We start from the raw sequence: 12,567 nt of genomic DNA, 5'->3' as shown, positions 1-12,567 counted from the left end.
AAAATTTATATATATATATATAGACACACACAAGGAAGTCTATTAGTCTAATGATAATCCATGTATTAATTTTAATTATTATTCTTGAAAGAAAATGTTAGGCCATGCCAAATTGGCAATCTGAAATTGGGAATGGGTCTGTGGTGTTTTTGGTAAGTACCAATTAAGATGGCATTATATTCATCATTTGCGACGATAGTTAACCTAATCATTGACTAATGAAAGCATAAAACTGAACTAATTAACAATGATATATGGGCCTCAACCAACAGTAGTACTCTCTCTAGCGTAAAAAGAAATAAGGCATCATACCTACTTTATCAAAAGAAAAAGAAGAGATAGATAATAAGTGTACCTTTACATGATTTAGTAGCATCTCTTTATTTAGGTGATATGTTTTTAGAAAGTAATCAACTTGGGTAAATTAAAGACAAAAGGATCTTATTGGGAATCTGCTTTTCCTTTTGGTACATTAAGGCATCTAAAAATAACCAAGAAACTTTTCTAAACCAACATAATGAGTTGGTGTCTTTCTTTTAGAGAATTAATTAGCACTGAATCACCAGATGAATGATAGGTTTTGTTACAATTTACACAAACCCATAAGGCCATTCTGAATCCTCCAATATTTTTGGTGGGGTAAACGGACAGTAATAAACACTATATATGAATCTTCACGATTCTACATTGCAACAAAACAAAGACATGATTGAAAAAAAATGCACTGATTTTGCAAACTAACGCCTAAACTAAAGTCTAAAGACCACCAAAATTTTAGTTTAAAGTTTTTTAATGAGTTGGTGTCTTTCTTTTAGAGAATTAATTAGCACTGAATCACCAGATGAATGATAGGTTTTGTTACAATTTACACAAACCCATAAGGCCATTCTGAATCCTCCAATATTTTTGGTGGGGTAAACGGACAGTAATAAACACTATATATGAATCTTCACGATTCTACATTGCAACAAAACAAAGACATGATTGAAAAAAAATGCACTGATTTTGCAAACTAACGCCTAAACTAAAGTCTAAAGACCACCAAAATTTTAGTTTAAAGTTTTACTTCTTTTCTCTCTCTATTGCTTATTAGGCCAGAATTAGATAACAAAAGTTGAGGTCAAGAGCGATACTTCGTTAGAACTTTGTTTTTGGACAAGCAATAGAAGCATTCTTTATCCTACAAATCTCAATCTCATTATGAATGGAATTCCAAATTATAATTTTTTTTTTTTAAAGGCGAAAAAATACCACTAGTTTCCAAGACAGTTTCTTAAAAGACGGAAATGTATGGCCTTTACAAAGTTACATTACGCATTAGCTTCCAACTCTTCAAAACATTTTTTAAGTCACATTGAAGGGCATTGCAGTCAAGATACACCAAATAAATGGTCTCACGTTCAATTCTCCAACATTATTCAATTTTTTTACAAAATGCTACGGACCTCAACAAATTTGGAGAGCACAGTAGTATTTTGTAAAACTTTTCTTCTCTCCTTTTTTTTTTTCTATAAATAAAATAATTTATAGTGAATATTGTAATTAGATATATATAGAATATAAAAAATGGAATATATCATAAATGGTATATTTGAAAAGTTGGTAGTTAAATTTTTTTTTTTAATTTAACTTTTACTTTAAAATTTGATTACAATTTGCAAATGTGAATGCTCTTATCGAAATTGTATGCATCTTTCAATAACACCTTAAAAATACAAATTAGTCAAATTCCTTGACAATCACCACTAATTTTGTCTGTTCACTCTAATTTGACCTAAGTGTATTTTTTTAAAAATAATTTGAAATATTTGTTTAGTGGCATATATTCTAGTTTCTATAGGTATGAACTAATTTGTAAGCAATGAGCTCCTATTCATGTCATCAAGACTTGTGCATGCATGTAGCATAATATAAGCTCAGTTAAAATATTGCTAGCACCTCAATAAAACTTACAACTTTGTCACAACTTGCTCACATGTCAAGTTGTGAGTTGTGGATCCACAACTCCACCACTCACAATTCGCCCTATGGGCAAATTGTGAGCTTTGTTGTGGTACTAGCATTATTGGCTCAGTTGAGCTAATAACAATAGGTGCATTACTTATTGTTTTAAATGGTATTTAAATTTTTTTTTTTTTTTTTTTTTTGTATGGGATAAATGACATACACAAAAAGATTAAGAACAGTAGCAATGCATTTAATAATACACAAAAAGATTTGTAAGGTTAAAAAGTGTCAGGTTTTACCTAACCAAGGAAAGAATAGATAATTTAAAATTGTAGCATAGATTAAAAAGTGGGGAAAAATAATTCACACATGATTGCAACTAAACATAGAACAGAATAAAACATGAAAGTTGTATCAGTCAAATTGTGCTGCTCTTTGTGTAGACACTAGTTCATATTTTCACAAAAAGAAGGCCCCAAAAATATTGATAAAGTGGAGCTTTTCACAACCCATTAGCATTTTTTTTGGTGAGTGTTATGTGTAGTAGGTATTGTCATTTTGTTTCTTGCATTTGTACCCCAAATCCCAGAAATTATGGATATGCTCTCTTTCTAAGATGAACACTAATATATTGTATCAGTTCCTGCATTCCTTTAGGACAAATGTCATACGTCCCTATACTGGCTTAGTGAACCCATATGATCGGTGGAAAAAACTAAGCAATTGGTATATATTGTAAGTGACTGGTGGAGGGGCTTAATATTATTCAAGTGCATCTTCTATCTTAACTTATTTCGATTTATTAGCACACTAGACAAAAGATTATGGTGGGGTTAAGCGAGTTGAAAAGCATGACACTGATTGCCCTGTAATGTAAAAAATCTTGGGGGTGTGTTTTTCACCACTAAGAGTATAAGATCTGTTCAATTTTTACCATCTTTCAAGGCAGATTAGTACAGTTGATGAGATTAGATGGCTTCCATTTTTATTCAGCATTCCCAAAAAAGTTTTTACTCCATTGATTCATTATTTTATATCATGATTAAGAGAGTAAGTACAAGTGCTTATCAACGCCCAAATAATTGACATAATTTTCCTAATTCATTCATCTACTCCTTGTTTTTAACTAATTACCAAAGAATATAATAATAAAAAATAGGCACAAGATTCTGATGTTGCTAGAACACTATGACCTGCACCCAAATTAACATCATGATTGTTTTACTTTCTTCTTCTTTTTTTCTTTTAATTTTATGGAAAGACTTTGCACAGAAGCACTGCATTTAATTATACACAAAAAGATTTGTAAGGTTAAAAAGTGTCAGGTTTTACCAAACACAAAAAAAAAAGGTTATTTAAAAATTGTAGCATAGATTAAATAGTGGGGGAAAATAATTCACACGTAATTGCAACTAAACATAGAACAGAATAAAACATGAAATTTGGATCAGTCAAATTGTGCTGCTCTTTGTGTAGACACTAGTTCATATTTTCACAAAAGGAAGACCCCCAAAGATATTGATAAAGAGAGAGTTTTTCACTTTTCACGACCCATTAGCATTTCTCTGATTCTAAAATTGGCATTAGATAGCTAACGGCCCAATTGTGTTCAAATGGTGAATGTCATGTTAATGATTCTTGACCCTTTTATTCAGCCTGCATATTAGTTTACATAACGCCAAGCACACGCAAATTTCTCATCCTTCTATAATCTAACTATACGTGCCTCTTGCTTACATGTAAATAGAATTCTTGGAAAAGCTTCTTTTTCCTTCTTTTTTTCGTGTAAGGTGGGGGGTGGTTAAGATATATACAGTTCCCAGATCAATGATTTTTAATCATTTCCTAGTTGTAGTTGTAAACTCTATCTTTGAATTTATATCCTCTTTTGTATAGCAATGAGCAGTATGGCAAAAATGGGAGAAACCAAAAAAATAATATATGGGAGAACTTGACTCAGAGAACCCTCTTCAATCTCAGCTTCTTTAAGTGGGTAGTTGGATTTATTTTCAACAAACGCTTCAAAAAAATTCTGGTAACCTGTGTTCTTTAGATAAAAAGGACTGCTCGTTGTGACCTTCATCATCTCCATGGCCTGTAAGAGTTGTAATTTTCAGTTGAAAAAAAAAAGGGTACACAAGAAAAGTAGGGAAAAAAAGAATTCATTTTAGCAGGAGGAAAAAAAAAAAAAAAAGTGATTTTATTTTGTAATGTGAAAGATCAATTCTAAAGAACCCGGAACACATAAGGAACTGGTGTTGGGAAAATAAATTTTGAAAACCATTAATTTGTGATGATTAGGAAAAGAAAATACCCGCATAGCAAATAGCAATTTAGGCATTGAAATGCTGTCACTGTTCATGTTTGTTGAGGCTTCCCTGTTAGCTTTCACCCATAAACATAGACACTATATTATTCACACAACGAATTGGTGATTACCTGAAAGCTGAATACGAATTGTCTTGCTTTCTTGTTTACTTGAGCATTTGGGTGGGACTGAAGCTTTTCATACATTAATCGAGCCTCATTCAACCTGTCAGCAATTATTACAACTGTTAACATCACTCAGCACTTTCCTTTGCTAGTCAAGAGGTTAAAAATACAATCTAACATACATCATTACCTGAAATTTTTTCAACTCATGCACAGCAAACTATTAGTAATTAGGCACAATAACTTTGATATATCCATTCAGGTATTACAATCAATGGTATGTAGCTTTTAGGAAAAACTATATTGTAGTGATAGTTGTCAGGCTTGCAAATTAAATTTGACTTCCACAATTCTCAATCCTGTTTTTATCATTGTAATTTAACACCCATATGAACTCAAGAAGTATAATCTCATCTATCCTGACTTGGGTAGGACCAAAGTGATCAAAGTTTGACTAGGACTCTTAACAATTTCAATTTATCCTTTTATATTAGGCCATATAAATTAAGTCCTCCCATCTACTATACTTCTCTCATCTATATTTGCTTTTAAAAGTTTTGTTGTCTTTTTTTTTTTTTTCTTTCTTTCTTCGCTATTCAGTCTTAGTAAAAAATATTCACAAAACTAATTAATATAAATCCCTATATGATGCTAAATTTTCTACTGTCATAACTGAACCTCCAAAAGTGCAGCAGCTGATTTTCAAATAAGCCCCAAACCATCCTATTCAACATTGCAATTTCAAATACCTTATTCACAAAAAACGTTTACAACGACTAGAGCAAAGCCTTGTCCGTTACAACTTTTATTTCTTATTTTTGGATGCACCATCACAAACTTCACACCTAGTAAATATAGTTTAAATATTATTACATACCTCAATAACTCAGAATTTATTATAATGTTTGTAAGCTTGCAAATGATTCAAGGACAATTGAGTATAACACACTAGCTGAAACCTGAACCACAACTTACATGTGACAAATGACAATACTTATGTAGTCAAAAATTAACATGTGATGATGTTTGTCCGGTCAAAGATCAACCGAATTATTTTTTTAAAATCGTTTATAAATAAACCTACAAAATTTTGTGATGTACACATAACAAAGGAATTTTAATCAGTGCGTGACATGTGTAAGATGGCATTAAATGCATGTCACAGTGTGGGATGAAGAGACCACAGAAATCCCAAAGATGGAAACAAGCTTATAAGTTTGATAGAAGTTGCCTTAAAGACAAATTGATGACAAAAGTATCTTTATTATGCATCAAAGGAACAACAGACTCATTCCATATTCCACGTAAAGCCCAATGAACAAATTCAGTTTTATGGCATGTNGAAGTAATTAATGAATCTTCCAAACCTCTAGGCAAAAATAGTTCACGTATATTAGAGATGAGTAAAGAAATCTTCCCCCTGGATGCAGAAGGGAGGATACAACTAGAGCTAGTAAATTGTAACTGGAAGTTCTTGATTCCCAGGAACACTTCTTTTCTTTCCTTTTTCTAGTTTGATATAAAAATGTATAAAGATATAGGAATAAAAAAGGAGGAGACACCCCTAGGAACTAGAGGAGAAAAAAGAAACATGTAAAAAGACATAAAAGGAAGAGCAAACAAAAGCAATAGCTACAAATATAGAACTTAGCCACAGACATTTTCAACGTTCTATCACTAACACGACTTCTAAGTCCACCTCTTCATTATCACTATTAAACTCATCAGTGAAGCATATAATCCTTTCTCAAGAGAAATCATTCATGTCCCCTAATCAAGTCAGACTATTTTCATGTGCAGCCATTGGCTATCTGATCAACTTCCCTAAAACAACACATTACAAAAATCCATTTTACAAAGACCCTGTGAAACCACCTAGCTTTGAGTTTCCTCTAATTTTCCAACAACAAGGATGTTTGCCAATCACGTCACCTATTTTACAAATGAAATAGACTCAAATTTGATTATGAGAATCAATTTCCTGATATCCTATCTCAATTCATAATTTGAGCATGTTCAATTATGGATAGTATATTTTTCTAGAGTGATGGTATATATACTAACCAATCATACAAAAAGTTCATGCAAAAATGATGTGACAGCATGCTTCACTCACCAAAAGCACAAGAGGTGGATCATGTGTTACACAGATATATCTTGAAAATAGAGCTCCCAAATTATTTAGCACGAAAATTCAGTTAGATTTGTCTTTTAAGAAAAGAATTTCCCTGTCTATAATATCTTCAATATTGCAAAATTGGGTATGTAAACTGCCAATCCTGTTCTCCTCTCTAAATCATAAGCCAGATAGAGTATACTTTTCATTAATCTTCAACGCCCATGGCACAACAAATCCTAACTCATCCTACCGATAAATGCCTCAACCATCCTAATTTCAGAGTAAATATGGTAGTTATTAACTTAACATCAGTAATCCACCATTTTTATGAATAAATACATAATCACAATAGCACTCAAATAGAAAATCTATAAATATGCCCCTTCTTATTTATGGCTTTCCATTTTAGGGAAAGGGATGGGGAGGGGAAAGAGAGAGAGGTGAGATCTCTTTTCAAGTACAAAAGCAGCTCAAACAGTTCAAACAATAAATTACCTTGAATGTTAACTTATCCATAACCTTTTCATAATAGGGCAATGCTTCCTTAAGCTTTCCAATATTCATTAATGAGTCCCCATCCTTCAATGCCTATAAACATGATAATGCATTATGGCTCTCAAAAATGAAAAATGCAATAGAACATTAATTTACTGGCAGTTAAAGAAAAATAATAACAAAAACACAAGGGTCAAACTGAAAAACTAGTTTCCAGACCCAGCGAAAGCAAGTTCTCTCTAACTGAAAGTTTCCATTTTCCAACCATATTGCAAAGCCAAACTTTATTGAAAATTGTAGATTATCCTATCCAAATTCTCTCCTTATTAGTTAAACCTTTTCTATATAAAATATTGGGACTTGACTTTTGTTTGTTTGCCCGCAATTTAAGCTTAAAATTTAAATCTTCAAATCCTCAACCCATCCCCACCCCTAAGGAAAAAAAAGAGGGGTGGGGGGGGGGGGGGGTGAGGATTTTGGAGCCAATTCAGATCATTGGAAATTACACCCAAATAAGAAATGAACAGAGCATTTGGTGAGAATTATTAAATGCTGCCTCCACTACCACTGAGACCACCACCCGCAGATACCCTATGACAGCCCTTCATAGCCAATGCCATTTTTGCACCAGCTAAGCTACAAAACTTACTATTTAGCAGCAGCATTGCCGCTGTTAAATACTAACACCAAGTTGTTAACTCATCTCACAAGCATCCCACCAACCACAACTACTTCAAATTAAATTTTAACAGTTCATCATTGCCAAGCACATCAATCACCATCATCGTAGTATTGTCCAATACCACTGCACATAACCCATTGTAATCACAAACACCACCACTAACCAGCTTTAGCAAGTTGTAACGACCACGACAACCATTGACACTAACAAGTCATCGCTCTCAAGTCTCAATACCCCATCCAAACCACCAAGGCCATCACTAAACCAGTCATCACTAAAATTTTAATATAAACAACAATCATAATTTTAAATTCAATTCAAATACTGTGAAAATTTATAAATTGAATGATTTTCTTGGACTAAGATCTTAGATCATGACAAAAACATGATAAAGTCTAAGACCAAATTTGAATTGCTTGATACAAATGCACTTATAGCATTTATTCAAGAACATATGTACAAGCTCATAAAAACATGTTAAGAAGATGATATTTTGATAGAAACATACCTCTTCACATTCAGATTTTAACTTTGGATCAATGTCTAAGCCCATTTCACTCCTGTAGGCAGCAAGTAACTGTCTTGTACGTGTTTCTTTAGCAGCTTTCTCTTCCGCTGTTTCAAGTACCTCCCCAGGGCGTATAACTCTTCCACCACCAAACTGAAAAAGAACAGAAAGAAATCTCTAAGAAAAACATCTTTTGGTGCACTTGTGACTTACACTAAAAAGTAGCATCCACTATGAAACAAATAACAATATTCTATAATGAAATACATATTGCTTTAGGGAAAAAGATAATTGCTGATTACTTAACAAATATATTTATAATTGTACTAACAAACCAACAGAGTTAAGTACAAGATGGATTGACTCATTTGATGATAATGTAGAAAAACATCTTCCGAATGTTTCTGCACTCTGCTATTCAATGCCATGGTCAAATAATATATAAGAGATAGGGTCTTCAATGTTATGTGCTTGTAAAACTTTGAAAGTTACTTAGGAAGTAATTTTAAAAGAAAACAGAGAACACAATGCGACAAATATATATGATACACCTTTTCTATAAATAACCAAGAGACTATTCTATCCTCCATTGTAAGATATAAGCATATGACTAGTGTCATAAAATAATGCTTAAAGGGTGAAACTGAAGCTTGCATTTCTTCAATTATTTCAATACTTTAATTTAAAAAGGTGGAACCAAAGAGCTCCAACCTCTTCAACAAAAATGAAAATTTATGACAGGAATTTGATTGGTATATAGGCATGCAGAAGAATCCATCTTTCACTCATTTGTGTGTTTACCTTGTTCCTGGATTCCTTGATATGCACCTATACACATACACAACATCAGGGGGAGACAAGTTCTTCAACAAAGATCAAAGATTTTTGTGGGCATTTCAATAGTCATAAAATCATGTACAACAACCCATCTGATTGCTTTTTATGGGTGTAGTCTGTCCATGGACAAGTTTGACATGAATATAGACACAAGGATTTGTGCAGACATTCTGATAGATATTGTCATCTACTTCAATCAAGGATCTGTCATCTGTGCAGGCATTGACTCAGTTAATTGATTTCTTCAATGCTTGAAGAATGAATGCACATCATCCATGTAGCAAAAGTAGTTACCATAAGGAATGTAATTTATAACTTCAGAGCCCTAGCTGGTATCAGTACTCAGAGGCCAGCATTGAGATTGATGAGTAATTATAACATGTGTTAGATTCAAAAATCAAATATTTGATCAGCATTGACAAGTTCAAAGCTTCAAAATAGTTCAGAGCCCGAGCTGGTTCTCGATGTTGTCCTTTTCTTTCTTTCTTTTTTCACTTGCTTTCTATAATTTCCATCTTGATTATTCATATCAGAAACTTGAATAAGATTCTAAACTAAGATAATTTACTGTCTATAGCAAACCTTCAGAGTATATAATATGTTTTCCAACATAATATCATCACTTTAACAAATTACTAAACATAATCCTCCAAGCCCACAAAGAACATCAACAAAAAGCATGTACACCAAAACAATTGACAAAAACATATAAACTCACTACTCTAACGTCAGTTCTCATAGCAATTACCATACCGTTTTTGAGATATTGTTGGGTCTAGGAAAGACTCCCCACGAAGAAACCTTTGGCTTGTAAAGATTTGAATCATCTTCCTGAGTCAGCTCAGGCTTCAATGAGGTTTTTTCTTCAAACTTTCTGGTATCCCCAACAATAATCTCCACCTCAGGCAAGTCCCCTTCCAGGAAAGGGTCTACAACAGGAGCCAGCCCAGGTGGCAAACCCCTGCTCCTCTTCTTATCCGCAAATTCAAGCCCAATAAAATCAATGTTCGAAATTGACAGCTCCCCTTTCTTATTAACTGTTTTCTCCACAACCCCATTTCCCAGATTACTCCTATTTCCTCCCTTTAGTCCTAAAAATAAATGCACATAGCTAATTTAGCTCAAATCACTCAACCAAATATGTCATTTTTCATCAAACAACAATTCAAACTTGTTATCAGCCATCAATCATACAGATCATTAACACTCCATATGTTTTTCTTTTTCTTTTTTGATTGCTACTCCATATGTTTACTAAGGTAATGAATAAAATATCAAACACATTACAACAACAAAAACCAAGCTTTATTCCCAAAAATTTGGGTTCTACTATGGATCCTCAGGGTCAGCTTTATTCTATCCAAAGTCATACTCTTTTGTTACTTCCTTAATTGACATGTACTTTATCAAACACATTACATGATAAAAACAAAACCTTCAATTAAGAAAAAAAAAATTCTTGCATTCTTTTTCTATCTCAAAACTTCAACTTTCCTAAACAATACCTGAAATTGTGTCACCCTCTCCACCACTCTTGCCACCACTCTCAACCCCTTTATTCATTTTGTACTCTTTGGCCTTTTCCATTGCAACTTTAACCGAAACCGGCACTTCCTTAGTGCCACCACCAACACCTTCACCTTCACCTCCACCTTCTCCATTCCCAATTACAGTACTTCCACCAGAAACCTCAACTGGGTTCTGCTCAATTTTCGAAACTGGTTTGGATTGCAGTGACTTCTTATACGACTTGGCTTTTTCGAATGCGAGCTTCAACGGGTCAATAGAAGCTGGTTCTGTTTCTGGAGTTGTTTCTGGTGAATTTGGTGAAATGGGTTCTGAAGATTCAGCATTGGATTGGTTTGTAGAGGATGAGAGCTTGAATGACTTGGATTTGTTGAGGTTTGTGGATGGAAAGAAAGTGGGTTTTGAAGGAGAGATGGTGTTGAGGGAAGAAAGCCATGAAGGTTGAAGAGAAGCCATGGGTTGGCGTCAGAGAGAGAGAGAGAGAGAGCTGAGTCGAGTGTTGGAACTGAACGGGTCTGGTTTTTTAGCTACTGTCGGATAATGTCCAGGCTTTTTCGGTTTAACACATTTTTCTGCATTGATTTGCCTTCTTTTTTTTTTCTTTTTCTTTTTTTTTTAGGGCCTTGCCAAAGAGATTTTAGTCTCTAAAATTTAGGATTTTTTTTTTTTTTAATAAAAAACAAAACTAATGATGAATTTTAATCCCTAAAATTTTTTAATTTATTTCATAATCTGATAGTTATAATAAAAAGTATGGGATTTGTATATTTGTATTACTATTTTGAAAAAAAAAAAGTATAATTTCAAAATTAAATATAATGAAATCCTCACTCCAGAACGTTCAGTCAATATTTAGGGTGATCTTAAATAACTCATTCTTGTCATAACCTAATGTGTATAAGATGAAAGACTACATGGTTATAATAAACTAGTGTGGGATTTGTATTTTACTATTTTGAAAAAAAGAAAATAAAGTATAATTTTAAAATTAAATATAAACAAGTACTCGCTTCAAAACGATCGGTCAATATAGGGTGATCCTAAATGATTCCTTCTTGTAATAACCTAATGTGTAGAGGATGAAAGACTAAATACATTGGAGAAAATAGTCAAATACTCAAAGAGCTTAAAATGTTCTTGTCTCTCAACCCAAAAAGAATAAAAGAAGAATTAGAAGAAATAAATAAAAGATCTACTAAAAAAAATTTTAGTTGAACACTTTCTTAGGATTTGCTTGAGTACAAAATTTTAATGAGAGTGTTTCATTGACTAGGGATAGAAACCTTCACTTAAAAGTTTCTTATCGTTAAATAAGAGATTTGGAATTTAATCTCCACTTACACAAAAAATTTGATATTTTAATCTGATAATAAAGAGCAATTACGAAATAGATTGAAATTATCTCTTAAAAAAAACAAAAAAAAATGGCTCCACATATAATCAAAATTGGATCCAATTCACCTAATTGCTAGAAAAGCAAAACCAACCATAAGAGCACTAGCAATGGGGGATGTAAAAAAACACATATTTTATACATTTAAACACTACTTTATTTATTTGATTAACCCATCCAACAATACACCCAATATCCTAGTTTTTATTTTTACATACAACCCAATAAAATAATATAAACTACCTAATAAAAAATAAAAAGTAAGAAGAGAGAGAGAGAGTGTGAGAGGAAGAAAGCGTGTGTGAGAGATTAAAAAAGTAGTTTTTTCTTTACAACCTCATGAATAGTAAGCAGTCCCATCCGGGATTTCAAAAAAGTTATATTTTACAATTTCAAAATCTATTTTATCTATTTTACCATCTTATTTTACAATTCACCCAACATCTCAGTTTCTATTTTTATATACAATTCATTAAAATAATATAAACTACAACATCAAATAATATAAAAAATCATGTTTCTCTCTGTTCTCTTTCATTTCTTTTTCCTCTCTTCACATTTCTCAATTAAAATAATAGTTTTTTTTTTTTTTTTTTTACATCCGAGTGAACAGTTAGTTCTATAAG

At 32.5% G+C, this 12,567-nt stretch overlaps 1 protein-coding gene across 1 annotated transcript; it reads right to left on the bottom strand.

Annotated features, from left to right (window-relative positions):
- Positions 1–3,550: 3,550 nt before the first annotated feature.
- On the bottom strand, positions 3,551–11,096 carry LOC111996335 (uncharacterized). Its single transcript, XM_065769524.1, has 7 exons — positions 10,527–11,096; positions 9,775–10,112; positions 8,185–8,337; positions 6,995–7,087; positions 4,563–4,570; positions 4,387–4,480; positions 3,551–4,042 (listed from the first exon to the last, which is right to left on the bottom strand). Exons 1-7 carry the CDS (start codon positions 11,002–11,004, stop codon positions 3,824–3,826), a joined length of 1,383 nt encoding a protein of 460 aa, XP_065625596.1. The 5' UTR covers positions 11,005–11,096; the 3' UTR covers positions 3,551–3,823.
- Between the last annotated feature and the right edge of the window lie 1,471 nt (positions 11,097–12,567).

This window comes from Quercus suber, unplaced genomic scaffold, assembly GCF_002906115.3.
Source record: "Quercus suber isolate HL8 unplaced genomic scaffold, Cork oak 2.0 scaffold_1188, whole genome shotgun sequence".
Lineage (NCBI taxonomy): Eukaryota > Viridiplantae > Streptophyta > Magnoliopsida > Fagales > Fagaceae > Quercus > Quercus suber.
Note: the sequence above shows the minus strand (reverse complement) of the source record. Positions and strands in the feature narration are given on the sequence as shown.

Bases quoted from the DNA above. Each gene is read 5' to 3' on its own strand.
- LOC111996335 (XM_065769524.1), bottom strand. From the start codon at position 11,004: ATGGCTTCTCTTCAACCTTCATGGCTTTCTTCCCTCAACACCATCTCT. The intron at 8,338-9,774 runs GTATGGTAATTG...GTTCTTTTTCAG, and splicing joins CCAACAATATCTCAAAAACG to TTTGGTGGTGGAAGAGTTAT. The intron at 4,043-4,386 runs GTAATCACCAAT...CAACTCTTACAG, and splicing joins AATTCGTATTCAGCTTTCAG to GCCATGGAGATGATGAAGGT.